Source organism: Choloepus didactylus, chromosome 1 (assembly GCF_015220235.1).
Source record: "Choloepus didactylus isolate mChoDid1 chromosome 1, mChoDid1.pri, whole genome shotgun sequence".
Classification (NCBI taxonomy): Eukaryota; Metazoa; Chordata; class Mammalia; order Pilosa; family Megalonychidae; genus Choloepus; species Choloepus didactylus.
Genome location: NC_051307.1, coordinates 144,748,966 through 144,767,510, shown reverse-complemented (window position 1 = coordinate 144,767,510; position 18,545 = coordinate 144,748,966). Strand labels below are relative to the sequence as shown.

Below are 18,545 nucleotides of genomic sequence, written 5' to 3'. Positions count from 1 at the left end.
ACTCTTAATACATTTATTCTAATATGTGCTCAACATTATATATCTAAATTCTAATGATATCTAATGAAAGGGAGATCAAAAGACTTTTTCTATGAACTAAACTTGGATAATAATGAGATGATGGTGAATCCTAGGTGAAGTATTTAATTAATTGTGCTTTTTATATATTTTTCTTGCTACCTATTTCTAGTTATAACCCTTACATCTGTGCTTCTGGATACTATTTAAGCTCAAGTACAACTTAGCTCTAGGCACTCTTTAAAATCATTTTCTATTTACTATAAAAAGTAGATTCAGATAACTGAAAAATAATTTTCTTTTAGAAGGCATGAAATATTCAGGGAACTTTATTTTTTTAAAGGACAAATCAAATAAGATACATTTTTCATTTACCCAAACATGCATAATCCATTCTTAATATAAAATGTACTCAATTGGTAAATTACCCATGAAATACAAAGGGAATGCAATTTTACATATGTAAAACAAGCACGTCTATACCAATTTAACAGTCAAATTAATCAAAACATCATATTTTTTTTTTTAAAACCCAACATTTTGAAGTCAATTATCTATAGTAAACCAAGGGAAATTCAGATATGGAATGGTTTAACTCAAAGCAAAAATTAAGGCACCTGCTATGAATTTAGAGCAGTTAACTTTCATTTTAAATTTATAAAATAGATTTATTTAACCAAGACACCTGTTTCAAAGAAGGAACCAAATACAGGGGTTGATTTACTGGGTGAGAAGGGCAGGTAACAATGTAGTTAAAACCCTGCTGGCCCAAGGTCAGCTGATTCCCGTTCCTTCATTTGGAGCAGCTCAGCTAACAAGAGTCGTCAAGGTCCTTAACTACTCCTCTCCTTTTCTTCCATACTTGGGGTTATCAGAAACTTTCTCTGAGGTTCACACTGTTTTTAGACTAGGTAGCAGTTTTCACTTCTGTTCCTCTTAACTGTTTAAAAGAGATATCCTGAGACTATTAACAAAGCACACAGAAGCAGCTTTTTTTCCAATTCATTGATAGACACCTCAGCCTTTTTTTCCCACTGTTATGGCTAGAATATAATTAGCCGATACTTGCAGTTTTTCAACAGTACTAGAAAACCCAAAATCTGCTTTATCACCCTCACCCCATTAGTAAAAAGGAAATTTCATTAAAACCTGTAAAATCATACAACAAAGGAAGACTAAAGACTGATCCTTATCCTTAAATCTAATTTCAGATGTCACCCTAGTGTGATGTATCTAGTAACTAACAGCATTTCAATCATAAATCCAGTAAAAGCATTTCTAAACTAAGTGTAACTTCTAGTTTAGTTGATGTGCCTGTTTGGTATTAAGAGTGCTAGTAATATGCTAGGATGTCTTATGGCACATTGGGCTCAACAGCATGTCCTGATGAGGCTTCCACCGTTAGTAGTATTTTTTCCTTAAATTTTGTCTAGCATCGTAAACCCCTCTGACATATTAAAATAATTCTAGTGAAATCAATGCTGACATAAACAACCTTCCCTGACTTGGCTCCATAGTAGCTTTTAGTGAAACTGCAATGACCAAGTTATAAAATACTTTTTTTTTTTTTATGGCATCTTAGGTTAGTATATTCACTCATGCAAAATCCAAGGTAGTATAATAGAAAGACTATTGTTAAAATAGATGTTGTGGCTATAAGCCTCTCCCTTCATATTAGGCCTTTACAAGCGTCTTAAAAATTTTTCAGGTGCTAAAGGTGGTGGTGAAACTAGGCTGTGCAGCTGTTCCATTTATAAGCACCTTATTATAGGATAATTACTTGACCCTATACGGGAATGTGCTTTCAATTCAAGAGATAGTAATAAAGTGCCTACCTTTATAAAAACCACAGATTCCAAATTTTAAATTAAGCTAATTACATAGACACATTAGGGTTAACAAAATCTAGACCCCGTCTACAGATTTGATCTAATTATCTATCCTGTTTTGAACAATCACATAGAAAAACTTACTCCTTACTGACTGAATAAGTAGGGCCCACTACTGAAGCTTAACAATCAAATTTTATTGCTTTATTCATGTGGTGCTTTTGCAAGGCACTGTGGTATGGACTAGAAAACTCGGAATGACTGATGAAGAAACCTTGGAATGACACATGAAGGATGATATGAAAAGTCATTCTGAGGCAGGATGCTTTACTGAATTGTTTTTAACCAGGATATCAAACATCAGGAATGAGTTCAAGTTAAAATTCACAGGAAAATGGAAACATCTTAAGGTCAGTCACTTCACATGCCCATCCTGATACTTTGAATAATCTGGAAAATTGCTGTAAAGAGAAAAAGCAAATATTAAAACAAATTTTAAATAAAACGGTTCTGATAACTGATGAATACTTTATTAAGGTAGTTCAAGAATCCATGGATACCCTTAGAATTATTTGCAAATGTTATGTACACTGTAGTAAGACAGACCTACCTTAATAAAATAATTAAATGCTCATAAACTATCTTCTTTTAAAACCTTAGCTTCACTGAATTTTAAATCTAAGTGTCCAAGAGAGCTTCCAAATAGCTAATCATTACAAAAACATCTTAAAGCACCAAAGCAAACAGGTTTTTTTAGCATAGAACTATTTTGGTTTATTCCTAAATAATTGTGTCCTCTTAAGGCCTACTCACAATACATGCAAGTTTCCTCATTTTCACAAAGCTGAAATTCAATAACCATTAGGTTATATAAATTGTTGGCTCTTGGCCATTTATTAGGACCGTTTACAGTTGGTTAGTTCAGGAGAAAAGTGAAGTGAAACGTTTTAACAAGAACTTCAGAATGTCAGAATGTGGTAAACAGAAACATCTACATAGCAGTTTGCATATGAAGATAATAAATGGAGAGGAAAGACATTCTGTAATTCATCTGAGAAGGCAGGAGTCCATTAGGACAACAGCAGGCTACCCTAATAACTAAATTTTCCTACCTTTTTTTAAATCCATCTAAAACCTGATAACTAAATTTTCCTACCCTTTTTAAAAATTTTTTTTAAACTTGATAACTAAATTTTCTTACCCTTTTTTAAAATCCATCTAAAAACATTTCCTTTATAGTGAGTCAACCCTTTGTCCTTGCTTTACCTTTTATACATCATACCCAGTTTTGACTTGCAAAGGCACAGATAATGGGTTTGCAAACCATTTGTTTTTGTTCTGTCCAAATTTCTTCCAATTTGATCATTACCAAAGGCCTGACCTCCTTTCTAATCTCCTGTGAGGACAAATCAAGCTGGGAGAAGTTTCTGGAGCACCACCCTCTGTGCATATGTGGGACAAGTAATTTGGTTCAGATGAAACAGAATTACGAGACGCTCCCGGCAGGTGGGTTGAGAACCGCACGGGAAGCATTTACCACTGATAGTTCACCACGTCATCCCAAACCCGTCACCCAACATCCTACCCAATGAAAACCCCCAAACACTTACCAGAGCCACAAACAACAAAAATGAAGAGCGCTAACAACCAGGGTCCTACAGATGCCTTCTCTTCGGGGGCATTTCTCTGCAGAAAGAAAAACCCACCGTTTCAGATGCAGAGAAACCATTTGGACCACGGGCCCTCACAGCCTGCACCCAAGGGCAGGTCTCCCTCCGACACCCACTTCACTGGATTCCTCAACTCAGCGGCCGGCTCGCGGCCTCGCGTAACCCAGCAGTCCCTCCACGGCACACGGAGCCCGGGGTCCGCCGGGTCTGGGGAGGCGAACTCGACGCGGCCCTGGGCCCCGGCCTCAGCCCCGGGTGCAGAACGGAGAGGGGCGCCCTCTCATTCCTTACCGAGGTCTTGGCGACGTTGCCGCGCTGGGTGATGTTCTTGCTGTGCTTCTCGTTGGCCATACGGATCCGCTGCTTAGCGACCATCTTCGCGGCGCCACCACTAGACCCCACCACCCCTTAAACTCGCTCGATCGCTCGCCTTCCCTCGGACCGCTGCGAGGCTCGCCGCCGCCGGACAGAGGCGGCTCTCAGGAGAAGAGCGAGCTCCGGCCACTGGGCCTGGGCGCGGTGCGCGCAAGGGTTGAGCGCTAAGCGGACGCGGGTCAATCGACTGCGGCCGCCAGACCGATAGGCCGGGTGCGCGGAAGTAACAAAGCAGGCCGCCGGGCCGTTCTCCCGCCGCCACCGCTGCTGGGGCAGTCGCCGAGAGCGTGGAGCTAAAGAGGAAGGAAGCGCAACGCAACAACCGGGCGGTGCAGCCTGCACCCTCGAACTACTTCGGGTTCGGCTGCCAACGTCAGCACTGGGCGGGCTCCACTTCACGGAAGCGCAGGCTCCGCCCTCTGAGGGAGAGGGAGGGCCAAGGCACACGCCAGAGACCTAGTCCAGAACACTCACGCCTGGATGTGTTGACCCAGAGGAGCGCGTGCGCGTTCAGGGTCCCTTTCCTCCCCAATTCCGGACCGGAAGTAAATTGGCCCCCAGGCTGCTGGCCCCGGAAATTCCGATCTGTCGCCCACACGCCTGAGCAGACGTGTTGGGGCCGGGTTCGGCCCTCGTGAACTCTGAACCGAACGCACGGGTTTCTCTTTCCGGGATAAGATGGCGCCGTCCACGCCGCTCCTGGCTGGTGAGTTCTGGACGATCAAGGGACTGTTTTTTTAGAGCAGCTTCTTTTCATGACTTTGCTTCTGAGAACTAGCCGAGGAGCATTGCAGTGTACTCTGTCTTTCCTTGTGGCTTGCGTTAGGGCCAGATGGCTTTTTGGGTTTCTTGTAGCGTGGCAATAGGAAGTGATGCCTCCGCTTCTGGGCTAAGTATTCTCCCTACTTTTTTCTCATCCACTTTTGCCTGCCCTTTCATCTTGAATAATAGAGGAAGGGGGTTAGGAAGAGAAAGTGCTACATGAATTTGTGATCCCTGGGTCTATAATACCAATGTTACCACGGAGTCTTATGTGGTGACAGGTCCTGTTGATGGTGTGAAGCCATTTAGCTCTGTAATCATGACAGAGATAGGCAAATGACTCAATCTTCTAAACTGACCACACACTTTAAATACAATTAAACTTAATACCAAATCCTGTTCTCCTTGCATTAATGACCTACATACACTTTTGCTAAAGGAGAATAGATGGAAATCATTGGAACCCACTGCAGACTTTGAGAAGGAGCGGTATTTTCCGAAAGACCAGTAAGATGATGTTTGTAGGCGCTGTGGTAGTGCAGAGTCAAGTCATGGTGTGGTCTAGGGTGGTAGCAGTGAGAGAAGTACTCTAGCAACATGTGGTGAAACAGTTATAAATATTTTAGAATTAGAACACTAGAGGACTCCTGTGGTTCTGAATCGGAGGCAGAGTTTTAGTGTTGGAAGAGATAATAAACTTAGTCTTGGACAACGCTGGGAAACACACCAATCCAGAGTAGGGCCGGGAATCTTGTATAAGACTATTACGAAAGAAGAGGGGAGTTGAGAGGGGAGAAGACTGATTAAGTCACGATAAATATATATAGAAGGGAGAAGACATATATAAGAGAAAAGTTGCCTACTTTTGAGGAGGGGACAGTATTCCCCCTGAGATTTAATAGCAACCTTAAAAAACTTTTGAGCATTTTGCCATTCTCTGTTTTAAGCTCTTTGGTATTTATTAGGTACCATGCCCACTCATATTCAGTTTGCCTATCATAATTCATTCATCAAATGGAACATCGATTCCAATTTGCTAGAGAATATTCTAGGCCAAGACTGTTTAAAAGGCATAATTATATAATTAAATGAATTTTTTCTATAGCTTTATAAAGGTAGCTTAAATTTAAATTACAATTTTTCAAATACTAAATGCTTATTTGAACTCTAATAAAAATTAGTACATTTTTAAATCTGATAAATATTCTCCCCTTTAAAAATCTTTGTAGTGGCTCCTTACTCCTTATAGAGTAAATTCCATCCTGTTCGGCATAGCATGCAAATCCCTTTATAATTTTGAATAGCTCTTCAGAGTTATTCATTTCCTTGCCACTATTTTGTGGTCCATTGATTCTGAACTGCTTATAAATACCTTTAAACAACCTATTTCTTCAGCCTAGGACTGTACTGTTCCTTTTGTTCATTTGGCAAACTTCGTTTCATCTTTTAAAATTCTTCTCAGACTATCATTCTTCTGTGAAGTCATTTCTCAGTCTTTCCAGAAATGGTCAGTCACTCCTCTGGGCTATTTTTGTACCTCATATATGCTTGAATTTTTTTTTTCCCCACTATTATGTGGGATAATTATGTCACTATTCAGATGTTTTTCTCCCCTGCTAGACTGTGAGCCCCTTGATGGCAAGAACACTGTATCAATACAAATAACAGTGCTTGGTAAACAATAAGCACTCTAAACGTTTGATGGAGGAATAAATTAATGAAGAACAGCCGCTTTGTAGTCATTTATTGTCATTTTAACCAAGAATGGCAATTTTCTTGAAATGCTTAAGATCAAGGGTTTTGATCTTAAGGAACCCTGTTCATTTTAAGCCTTAACTTCCTATTCCCTCTCCCCACCCTGTCGCCTGGTAACCTGTAGTCTAGATTTTGACTCTATGAGTTTGCTTATTCTATTTGTTTCAAAACAGTGAGATCATAACAATATTTGGCCTTTTGTGTCTGGCTTATTTCACTAAATATGATGTCTTCAGGGTTCATCCATGTTGTCATACGTATCAGGACTTCATTCCTTTTTACAGCTGAATAATATTTCATTGTATGTATATACCACATTTGTTTACCCATTCATTGGTTGATGAGCTTTTGGGTTGCTTCTGTCTTTTGGTAATTGTGAATAATGCCGCTACAAACATTGTTGTGCAAATATCTGAGTCCCTGCTTTCAATTATTTGGGTATATACCTAGTAGTGGCTCATTTTTCTTTCACTAAAACACCGCTTTTAAACATTCTTAGTATAGATGGTTCAGTAAACAATAGATGCTTTTACTTCCAAAATTTTTTTATTAAATTTATATTCATGGAATTTTATAACCATAATTTGGAGATTATCTAGTAAATTTTATTAGTCGTGACTTAATTGGAAATGACAAAAAGCTAAAGCAGGTGAAGAAAAGAATTTTATTTCTTTTCAGGTAACCTGGATCTACGTACTGAAATGACTCCAAAAAATCTGATTTTCTCCATGCTTAGGCTCCTGCTTCCCTCTGGACTAAATTCATTCTCAGACTAACTTTCTACTTGGAAGCTCTAGGCTTTTATTCAACCAGCTAACCATACTCAAAGGAAAGAGTACCTCTTTGCCAGTAATCCCAGCAAAAGTCTCAAGGCTATCTTTTGGCTTGGCTTGACCCTTGTTCATCTTTGAGTCAATCAGTTCTTCAAATTGGCCAGGACCAAACATATCCTCAACCTTGGATGGTTCTCCAAAGGGAAACTAGGATCTCCAAAAGAAGGAAATCTGGATGCTGGGCATCTAAAACCCACAGTGTATAATCAGCTTACCCAGTTGAGGTCCTTGAGATAGTTTATTCAAATTTGAGTAATTTTCCTAAATCGATTTGTAGTTCATTGGATGTAAAGGTCAGAAAAAGTCTCATATTTTAATAATCACCTTATCCCTGACATAGGGCCTTTGTGTTTTGAAGCCAGTGTTTTTCTCATTTTAACTCAGGCTTAGAAAGCAATAATTGATATATGAGCATCCAGAATAGCTAGTAAGTTTAGAAGAGATGCTATGTAGGTACAACATTTAATGAAATTGTTTTGTTGAAACAGTTATTCTGGGTGAAAATCCAGCATTTATTTTTTCCTTTAATGAAAAACCGTTTGCATTCTAGATTGCTTTTTCTGATAGAACTTGTTGCTAATCCCACCCCCCCCTTTTTAACTGTTTATTTTGAAATAATTTCAAACTTACACAAAAGTTGCAAAAATAATACTGAAACTCCATAGAACTCCCACTCAGATACCCAGAATTACCAACTATTAGCATTTTGCCACTTTTGTTACTTTTTTTCCTTCCTTCCTTCCTTCCTTCCTATTTCCTACCTTCCTTTCTCTCATCTCTCTATTTTCTAAATGTTTGAGAGTACGTTGCCTACATCATGCTCATCTTAACAGTTACCCGTGTACATCTTCTAACACTCACTTATGTAAACACTTTAAGAACAGCTATCAAGCTCTAGAAATTTAACGTAGATATAAAGCATACAGTCAATATTCTTATTTTTTCCTGTGTTAATAATGTTCTTTTGAGCCTTTTCCCCATTATTACATCCAATCCAGGATCACGTATTACTTTTAATTTGTCACTGAGTCTTTAGTCTCTCTCTCTCTCTTTCTCTCTCAGTGGTGGTAACACATATATAACAAAATTTTCCATCTCGGCCACTCCCAAGCATACAATTCAGTGGCATTAATCACATTCATAATGATGGGCTACCATCATCACCATCTGTTACCAAATTTTTTCCTTTCCCCTGAACAGAAACCCTGCATCCTTTATGCATTAACTGATCCCCTTTGATTAAAGGGGAAAATCATGAAAAACAGAATGTCACCAAGTCTGAATACATTATCTTAAGCAATCTCAACTTTCTGTTTACTATTTCATGTTCAGGCACTTCTAATTAAAATGAATTCCTCATTAGAAAGTAATATGTAGGAAAAAATTGTTTCAGTCATTAAAAAGATTTTGAGTCCATATTTATTTTTGCTTTAATGATCTGGTAAAATAGTTTATGTTTAATTATAACCTGATTTTGTGTTTCTCCTAATAAACTTTGTTTTTATACCTGTTTATTCAAATTTTAGTGAGGAGGTTGCTCAAACTGATAAATCTAGTGAAGTATTTTATTGGTCTCAAAGTGTCTCAGCACTTTCTCATAGTTAGGCTTCTGTATAGAGAAGTGTGAAATAAAATAGTTTTAAATAGTGGCTTAATACATGAAGAAAATTATGATGACCTCATATGATTTTTATGATGAATTCAGTTGATAACTGGTTCCTCTAAACTGGACATATCTATTGCAAAGAATCGTGTACAAAAAAGGTTGTCTTATTTAATGGGGGCTAACAATATCATCAACCTTTTGTGTGAACTTGTGTCTCCTGCAATATGTTTTGCCTTGAAATTCTGGTCTATTCCATATTTGATTATGATTTGGCACTTTCTTCCAGTATTCCCAAATAAAACCATTCTCGGGAAATGTTGAACTTAAACTTTCAATTGGTTTTATTTCTTGCCATATTGTGAACAAAGCATTACTGAAAATGACTGGAATTTTTAAAAAGCTTTTTATTTTGATGTAATTTAAGACTCAAAAGAAGTTGCAAAGGAGTACAAAGAGTTTATGTGTACCCTTCACCCAGCTTTCCTCAACAATAACATCTTACATAACGGTAATACATTATCAAAACCAGGGAATTGACACTGGTACAGTAGTATTTACTAAATCACAGTCCTTATTCAGATTTCACCAGTTTTTATGTGGACTCTGTGTTTGTGTGTGTGTGTGCACATGCATAAAACTAAGAGTTTTTTTATACTTTATCAAAAAATTAGGAAAAAAAACCAATTCAAACAAAACAAAGGAATAAGAAAAACAAATAACCTAAAATAACTACATTACTTACAATATGTTCCTACCATACCCCAAGAAAACTTAAAAACCGTAGTCATTCCTGAGCATTCCCATATCATTAAGATTACTTTCAGTATCTTAAATCTGTTCTTCATTTTTTTTAATTAACTTTTTTTAAAATCAACTATATAAAAAAAAATTAAAAAAACATAAAATAAAAAACTTTTCAAACAAACCATAACCAGGGAGTAAGAAAAAGACAACTAACCTAAGATAACTACTTTACTTCCAACATGTTCCTAAATCTATCCCAAGAAAATAACCTAATATAGCAACATTTCTGTGAACTTGTTCCTACCATACCCATGAGAAATTAACAGAGCATAGTCATTCCTGGGCATTCCCAGAACGTTAAATTTACCCACAATAGCTTATCTGTTCTTATTGGGTTATCATTCCCCCTTCCTTAATTGCTCTCTATTGCTAGTTCCCCTACATTCTACATTATAAACCATTTGTTTTACATTTTTCAAAAATCTGTTCTTATTAGACTATCATTCCCCCTTTACTAGTTGCTGTCTATCTCTTGGTTCCCTACATTCTACAATATAAAACATTTATTTTACATTTTTCACAGAGTTCAAATTAGTGGTAACATACAATCTCTCTCTTTTTGTGTCTGGCTTATTTCATTCAGCATTATGTCTTCAAGGTTCATCCATGTTGTCATATGTTTCATGACCTCATTCCTTCTTACTGCCGCCTAGTATGCCGTTGGGTGTATATACCACATTTTGTTCATCCACTCATCTGTTGAAGGACATTTGGATTGTTTCCATCTCTTGGCAAGTGTGAATAATGCTGCTATGAACATAGGTGTGCAAGTATCTGTTCGTGTCATTGCTTTCAGATCTGGGTATATACCGAGAAGTGAAATTGCTGGATTGTAGGGTAATTTGATAAGGAACTGCCAGACTCTCCTCCGGAGTGGCTGTACCATTATACAATCCCACTGGCAATGAATAAGAGTTCCAATTTCTCCACATCCTCTCCAGCATTTGTAGTTTCTTGTTACTTAGTGACAGCTATTCTGATTGGTGTGAGATGATATCTCATTGTAGTCTAAAATTGCATCTCCCTAATACCTAATGAAGATGAATATTTTTTTATGTGTTTTTTAGCCATTTGTATTTCTTCTTCACAGAAATGTCTTTTCAAATCTTTTGCCCATTTTATAATTGGGCTGTTTGTACTATTGTAATTGAGTTGTAGGATTTCTTTATACGTGCAAGGTATCAGTCTTTTATCAGATACAGGGTTTCCATATATTTTTTCCCATTGAGTTGACAAATTCCTTTGAGGTACAGAAACTTTTAATTTTGAGGCATTACCATTTATCTGTTTTTTCTTTCGTTGCTTGTGCTTTGGGTGTGACGTCTAAGAAGCAACCTCCTAATACAAAATCTTGAAGATGTTTCCCCACATTAAGAAGTTTTATGGAGTTTGATCTACTTTGAGTTAATTTTTGTTAATTTTGTGTAGGGTGTGAGGTAGGGGTCCTCTTTCATTCTTTTGGATATAGATATCCAGTTCTTCCTGCTTCATTTGTTGAAGAGACTGTTATGTCCCAGTTCATTGAGTTTGGGGGCCTTATCAAAGATCAGTTGTCCATAGATCTGGGGTCTATTTCCGAATTCTCAATTTGATTCCATTGATCAGTAATCTATCTTTGTGCCAATACCATGCTGTTTTGACTACTGTGGCTTTATAGTAAGCTTCAAAGTCAGGAAGTGTAAGACCTTCCACTTCATATTACTTCTTTAGAATGTTTTTAGCAATTCAAGACATCTTTCCCTTCCAAATAAATATGATAATTAGCTTTTCCAAGTCTGCAAAGTAGGTTATAGGAATTTTGATTGGAACTGCATTGAATCTCTAGAAGAGTTTGGGTAGAATCTTAATGCCATTTAGCCTTCCTATCTATGAACATGGAATATTTTTCCATCTTTTTTGGTCCCCTTCTATTTCTTTTAGTAAAGTTATGTAATTTTCTATGTATAGGTCTTTTCATCTTTGGTTAAGTTTATTCCTAGGTACTTGATTTTTTTAGTTGCTATTGAGAATGAGATCTTTTTCTTGAGTGCCTCTTCAGTTAGGTCATTTCTAGTGTACAGGAACATTACTGACTTATGTATGTTAATCTTGTATCCCGCCACTTTGCTAAATTTGCTTATTAGCTCGAGTAGTTATGGCATTGACTTCTCAGGGTTTTTCAAATATAAGATCATATCATCTGTGAATAATGACAGTTTTACTTCTTCCTTTCCAATTTGGATGTTTTTTATTTCTTTGTCTTGCCAGATTGCTCTGGCTAGTACTTCTAGCACAATGTTGAGTAATAGTGGTGACAGCGGGCATCCTTGTCTTGTTCCTGATCTTAGAGGGAAGACTTTCAATCTCTGGCCATTGAGTACTATGCTAATACTAAGAAATTTTATCGCATATGTGGATTCACATAACCACCAGTTATCAGGATACAGACATGCTCCATCATCACAAAGAAACTCCCTTTGCTAACCTCTTATAGTTAGATCCCTCCAACCCTAACCCTTTGCGACCACAGATATTTTGTGTATCACAACAATTTTGTCATTTCAAGAATGTGATAGAAATGAAACCATAACTTGGATCTTTGATTTTAAAGTGTTCTTTATTTAGAATGCAAACATTCTAAACGTTATGCAGTTGAAAAGTGGTTGATTAATTTTACTCAAGATTTTGCTTCTGCAGAAGCATACTAAATTTAGGAATTGGGAACCACACAACACTTTAAATGCTACTTAAGAAGGGAAAACATGGCACTTTTCACACTGGCTTTTCTCTCAAGTGTTGCTGTTTCAGTTTGCCAATGCTGCCATTATGCAAAATACCAGAAATGGATTGGCTTTTTTAAAGGGGGTTTGTTTGGTTATAAATTTACGGTTCTGAGGCCATAAAAATGTCCAAACTAAGGCATCAACAAGACGATACCTTCACTGAAGGATGGCCAGTGGCATCCAGAACACCTCTGTCAGCTGGGAAGGCACATGACCAGTGTCTGCTGGTCCTTTTCTCCCAGATTGTATTTCAAAATGGCTTTCTCCAAAATGTCTCTGGGTCTCTCTCTTAGCCTCTCTGGGGCAAACCCTGGGCTTCATCTCTTTGTTTGGCATCTCCAAGCTTCCTTCTGTCTGCATCTCCAAGCATTTCTAAGGTTGGCAAACATCTGCGTCTGTGTCAGCTCTTAGCTTCTCTCTTAAATACTGCAGTGAACTAATCAAGACCTACCCTGAGTAGGCAGGGTCCATACCTCCATGGAAATAATTTAATCAGAGTTTCCACCCTAATCAACAGACTAATCAGTCTGCCCCCACAAGATTGCATTAAAGAAAATGATTTTGGGGGGACATAGTATATCTAAACCAGCATGGTTGCCTTCTAAGATTTGGGGTTGATGGTCTGTATGAAAGAGAGTGGGTCAGGTGGTTGTTTTCCATTCTGTTCCTTTAGGGTCTTTCACCTGTCTGTGTCTTAGTTTGAGATGTAGGTAGGAAATAGAAATTTTATAAAAGGAAAACTTTCTGTTAGTTGCCCTGAATATCCTAAAACTTCTTACTGCTGTAGCTGAAAGGGTTGCCTTCATGGGTTAAGGGATACAGCTGCCACTTTAGTAATGTACAAAAACTTAGAATTTTCCCCAAGTAAACATTGTAATTAATGATAAATATAAAGTCAACAAATATGAAGGACCAAGGTCACTAGTTGCAAGTATCATAAGAAGAATGCAGAAAACTAAGATAAGCTGGGGAAAAGTTGTGTTTTTGTTTTTTTGCCAGTCAGTTCAGGCTTATGTCCTTGGTGCCAGCAGTTGAAGGCAGTAGAACATGGTTTGATTATGTCATCAGGTGGCATATTTTCTAGTTACTCTGCTGCTTCATTGGGACTACACTGGTGACATGCAATTTTGCTATTCTAGACCTGTGCATGAATTCTGAAAGAGCTCCTAGTGTAAGTTACCACTGCAGTTTGTGGGACCTCATGAATCTGACAAAATAATTTTGTAACTTCAGAATAAGGTAAAATCTGGTTTATAGGCTTTTTAGTTTGAGAAATTCATTTTTGATTAATCCCTCAAATAAATGTTATCACAAACTTAAATATAGTGTTAAGAAAAGAACTGTGTGTTCTCTTCTAAATCTATTATATGTGGTATTGCAGCAAATGATTGATTTGGTAATGAGAAGTGACACTGCTTTGCCCTTCTGGTAAGCAAATTTTGATGCTAAAGAATTAATCTTTTTAAAATATTCTAGGGAAACATTCTCTGGTGCAAAACATTTTCTAAATGTCATTAGAAATTTTTAGAATCAGTATGTTCAGTGCTTCATTTAAGGTGATCAATAGTCTGAGTCCTTTGAAATCACTGTCTTGCATGCAGCAATGGATTCATTAAAAAAGAAATTTTTTCCCCTAATGTTTAGCACCTAGTAGAGCTATACAGGGACCGGATCATATAGAGCCATGGTGTAAGAAGTTTGGATTCTCATATGGGCAGAGGACTTTGCTAGGCTCTGTTTTCTTCAAGGACAAACTACCCTGAGGGCCAGCAGTTCTCCCCAAATAGCTCAGTCCAGTTCCCTGACTATGAGGAGATAGGGTATCCGGCTGTATACTTGTGAATATCTATCAATCTCGTCATTCAAGTGTGTGTTTACTTGTCTATATTCCATTTCTCTACTACAATGGAAGCTCCATGAAGGCAGAGATTTTGTCTTGTTCATCAGTGTTTTTTTTTATTTTAAATTATTTACTCTTGGACAGTAGGATACCTGAAAAGTGAACTAGTTAATTCTCAGGTAGAATATCAGAATTCTAACAATTATCTTCTGAAAAGGGAAAGGAAGTAAAGATCAGAGTTGGAGCCAAGGATGCTCCCTTTTTATCAATTTTGGTGCTTTCTCATAACCAAGTGAAGGGTGGGAGATTTGTGAATAGCTTTCAGAAAAGGAAGCATGTAGTGGTAGCCCTAGACCTCACTGAAACTTTTTTTCTTCAGCCCTTATACTGTTGCTGATAGCAAAAATTCTGACTGATAAAATAGCAATTCATCATCAACTCCTGTCAGTTTTACCTCCTAAATATTGGACAGTTATTCACTGGTGATATTGAGTCTCTTTTTATAAAAATTACTTGAGTGTAAGCTGATATAAAGAATATTGAGTTTAGCTTCTAATTCTGTATCTAAGATTACAACATTCATGTATTTTGAAATTGAGGTTAGAAAGCAAAACAAAAACAAAAGTAATATAGCTTTTTTCATGTGAATGAAGAAATATAATGTATATCAATGCACATGCATAAGTTTCTTATTAAATAGATAAAAGTAGATTTATTGAGGTAACTCCCTAGAGAGTAAATGAATATATTTTATAGGAAAAAAAAACAGAGTAATATTACCTATTTATCTCCCAGTGGTTAAATGATTTTATGCAACAGGGTAAGGAAATGTGTGCTTTTAATGCTGATATTCTATACTTCTATGAAAATTTTTAGTGATTTAAATTATACATGTATATTTCTTTTTTGGTTTTTACAATGGAGATTCATTAGCTTACAACTTTACAGTTCTAAGGCCTTGAAAATGTCTCAATTAAGGCATCAACAGGATGATACCTTCTCTGAAGACAGGCACTGGTAACTGGGACACCTCTGCTGGCCCTTCACTCTTGGTTTTGTTGCTTTCAGCTTCTGGTTCCAGTGACTTCCTCTCGGAGATTCTGAGGGTCCTCTTGTAGCTTCTCTGGGGCTTTTCTCTATGCTCTCTGGGTTTTTACTGTGTGTCTTTTTTTTTTTTTTTTTAATATTCATTTTATTGAGATATATTCACGTACCATGCAGTCATACAAACCAAATCGTACATTCGATTGTTCACGGTACCATTACATAGTTGTACATTCATCACCAAAGTCAATCCCTGACACCTTCATTAGCACACACACAAAAATAACAAGAATAATAATTAAAGTGAAAAAGAGCAATTAAAGTAAAAAAGAACACTGGGTGCCTTTGTCTATTTGTTTGTTTGTTTCCTTCCCCTATTTTACTTCTCATCCATTCATAGACTAGACAAAGGGGTGTGTGGTCCTTATGGCTTTCCCAATCCCATTGTCACCCCTCATAAGCTACATTTTTATACAATTGTCTTCAAGATTCATGGGTTCTGGGTTGTAGTTTGATAGTTTCAGGTATCCACCACCAGCTACCCCAATTCTTTAGAACCTAAAAAGGGTTGTCTGTATTGTGTGTAAGAGTGCCCACCAGAGTGACCTCTCGGCTCCTTTTGGAATCTCTCTGCCACTGAAGCTTGTTTCATTTCCTTTTTTTTTTTTTTTTAACAGTAATATTTTAATATTCTTTCATCAGTTACAACAAAGGTACCACACTATTGCAAAGTGTCAACAATATAGGGGTACATGGAAATGTTGTTTTTTACATTGCTTTTCTGTAAACCTACAATTTCTCTAATTTAAAAAAACTGCAATAATTTAGAAAATCATTATATTAAGTGAAAGAAACCAGATGCAAAGTACTACATATAGTATAATTCCATTTTTTAAAATGTAAATATAAATAAATTTATAGAGATGGTATTAGATTAGTGGTTATGTAGGGCTGAGGAAGGATAGAGGGATTGAGAGGTGACTGCTAAAGGGTATAGGGCTTTTCTTTTTGTAGTAATGAAAATTTTCCAAAATTGATGTGATGATGAATGTACAACTCATTATACTAAAAGCCATTGATTGTACACTTTGGATGGATTGTATGGTATGTGAATATATCTCAATAAAACTGCTTTAAATAAAAAAAGGAATGAAAGAAAAAGAAATCTAGCAACTTCCAGCTGGGCTTTGATGAATTATACATTTCACAGGCGATGCCTGTGAATAGGAATTATTTGACTCATGTGAGCTGAAAAGTTTAGGGTCAACGCAGATTCAAAGCTTAATTAAAACAAAGTCACCAGGTCCATTTCTTGGCTTTCTTTCCTCTGGGCCTCTTCCATCCTCAGTTGGCCTTACCCAGTGTGATTTTAAGATGGCTGCCAACAGCAACTTTCTTCTTTTCCTTCTTCCTCTTTCTCTTTTCTTCCCCCTCCTCCTTCTTTTTCTTGTTATTTTCACAAAATTATAGATTTACAGAAGATTTTTTTTTTTCCATGGCCTGGGCTGTTTTTTTTGTTTTTTTGTTTTTTAATCTTCATTTTATTGAGATATATTCACATACCATGCAGTCATACAAAACAAATCGTACATTTGATTGTTCACAGTACCATTACATAGTTGTACATTCATCACCTAAATCAATCCCTGACACCTTCATTAGCACACACACAAAAATAACAAGAATAATAATTAAAGTGAAAAAGAGCAATTGAAATAAAAAAGAACACTGGGTACCTTTGTCTGTTTGTTTGTTTGTTTCCTTCCCCTATTTTTCTACTCATTCATCCATAAACTAGACAAAGGGGAGTGTGGTCCATATGGCTTTCCCAATCCCATTGTCACCCCTCATAAGCTACATTTTTATACAATTGTCTTCGAGATTCATGGGTTCTGGGTTGTAGTTTGATAGTTTCAGGTATCCACCACCAGCTACCCCAATTCTTTAGAACCCAAAAAGGGTTGTCTAAATTGTGCATAAGAGTGCCCACCAGAGTGACCTCTCGGCTCCTTTTGGAATCTCTCTGCCACTGAAGCTTATTTCATTTCCTTTCACATCCCCCTTTTGGTCAAGAAGATGTTCTCTATCCCATAATGCCGGGTCTAGATTCTTCCCTGGGAGTCATATTCCACAATGACAGGGAGATTGACTTGCCTCGGTGTCAGATCCCACTTAGAGGGGAGGACAGTGATTTCACCTGCCAAGTTGGCTTAGTTAGAGAGAGAGGGCCACATCTGAGCAACAAAGGGGCATTCAGGAGGAGGCTCTTAGGCACAATTATAGGGAGGTCTGGCCTGTCCTTTGCAGCAACAGTCTTCCCAAGGGCAAGTCCTGTGGTAGAGGACTCAGCCCATCAAACCACCAGTCCCTATATCTGTGAGCACATCAGCAACCATCGAGATGCGGAAGCCCGAGACCCCTGTATTCTCCACCAGCTCCTCAGGGGGACTCTGCATATTTTTTTCATTGTTTTTTTTTTTTTTTTTTTTTTAATTAACTCTTTTTTAAAAAAATTAACTATTAACTATATCAAAAAAAAATTAAAAGAAAAACATACAATAAAAAACATTTCAAACAAACCATAACCGGGGAGTAAGAAAAAGACAACTAACCTAAGATAACTACTTTACTTCCACCATGTCCCTACTCTGCCACTAACCTACTATAGCAACATTTCTGTGAACCTGTTCCTGCCATACCCACCAGAAATTAACAACCGTAGTCATTCCTGGGCATTCCCAGAATATTAAATTTACCCATGATAGCTTATCTGTTCTTATTGGGTTATCACTCCCCCTTCCTTAATTGCTCTCTATCACTAGTTCCCCTATGTTCTACATTATAAACCATTTATTTTAGATTTTTCAATGTTCACGTTAGTGGTAGCATATAATATTTCTCTTTTTGTGCCTGGCTTATTTTGCTCAGCATTATGTCTTCAAGGTTCATCCATGTTGTCATATGTTTCACGACATCATTCCTTCATACTGCTGGGTAGTATTCCATCGTGTGTATATATGATGTTTTATTTATCCACTCATCTGTTGAAGGACATTTGGGTTGTTTCCATCTCTTGGAAATTGTGAATAAGGCTGGTATGAACATTGGCGTGCAGATATCTGTTCATGTCACTGCTTTCAGATCTTTGAGGTATATACTGAGAAGTGCAATCTCTGGATCGAAGGGTAACTCTGTATCTAGATTTCTAAGGAACTGCCAGACTGACTTCCAGAGTGGCTGAACCATT

General features: G+C 37.3%; 2 protein-coding genes across 3 annotated transcripts in view; one reads left to right on the top strand and one right to left on the bottom strand.

The window, feature by feature from the left end:
- Positions 1–1,470: 1,470 nt before the first annotated feature.
- Positions 1,471–4,387, bottom strand: SERP1 (stress associated endoplasmic reticulum protein 1). The gene is made up of 3 exons (XM_037842777.1): positions 3,809–4,387; positions 3,458–3,533; positions 1,471–2,308 (listed from the first exon to the last, which is right to left on the bottom strand). The coding sequence occupies exons 1-3, from the start codon at positions 3,890–3,892 to the stop codon at positions 2,268–2,270; spliced, it is 201 nt and encodes a 66-aa protein (XP_037698705.1). The 5' UTR covers positions 3,893–4,387; the 3' UTR covers positions 1,471–2,267.
- EIF2A (eukaryotic translation initiation factor 2A) overlaps positions 3,516–18,545 on the top strand; it is a 49,732-nt gene continuing 34,702 nt past the window's right edge. The window contains exon 1 of one of the 2 annotated variants that reach the window (XM_037842753.1): positions 3,516–4,598. In XM_037842753.1, coding sequence (XP_037698681.1) covers positions 4,571–4,598 — 28 coding nt within the window. In that variant the 5' untranslated portion in view covers positions 3,516–4,570. The remainder of the gene's footprint in view (positions 4,599–18,545) is intronic. The other variant, XM_037842763.1, reaches the window with a different exon arrangement.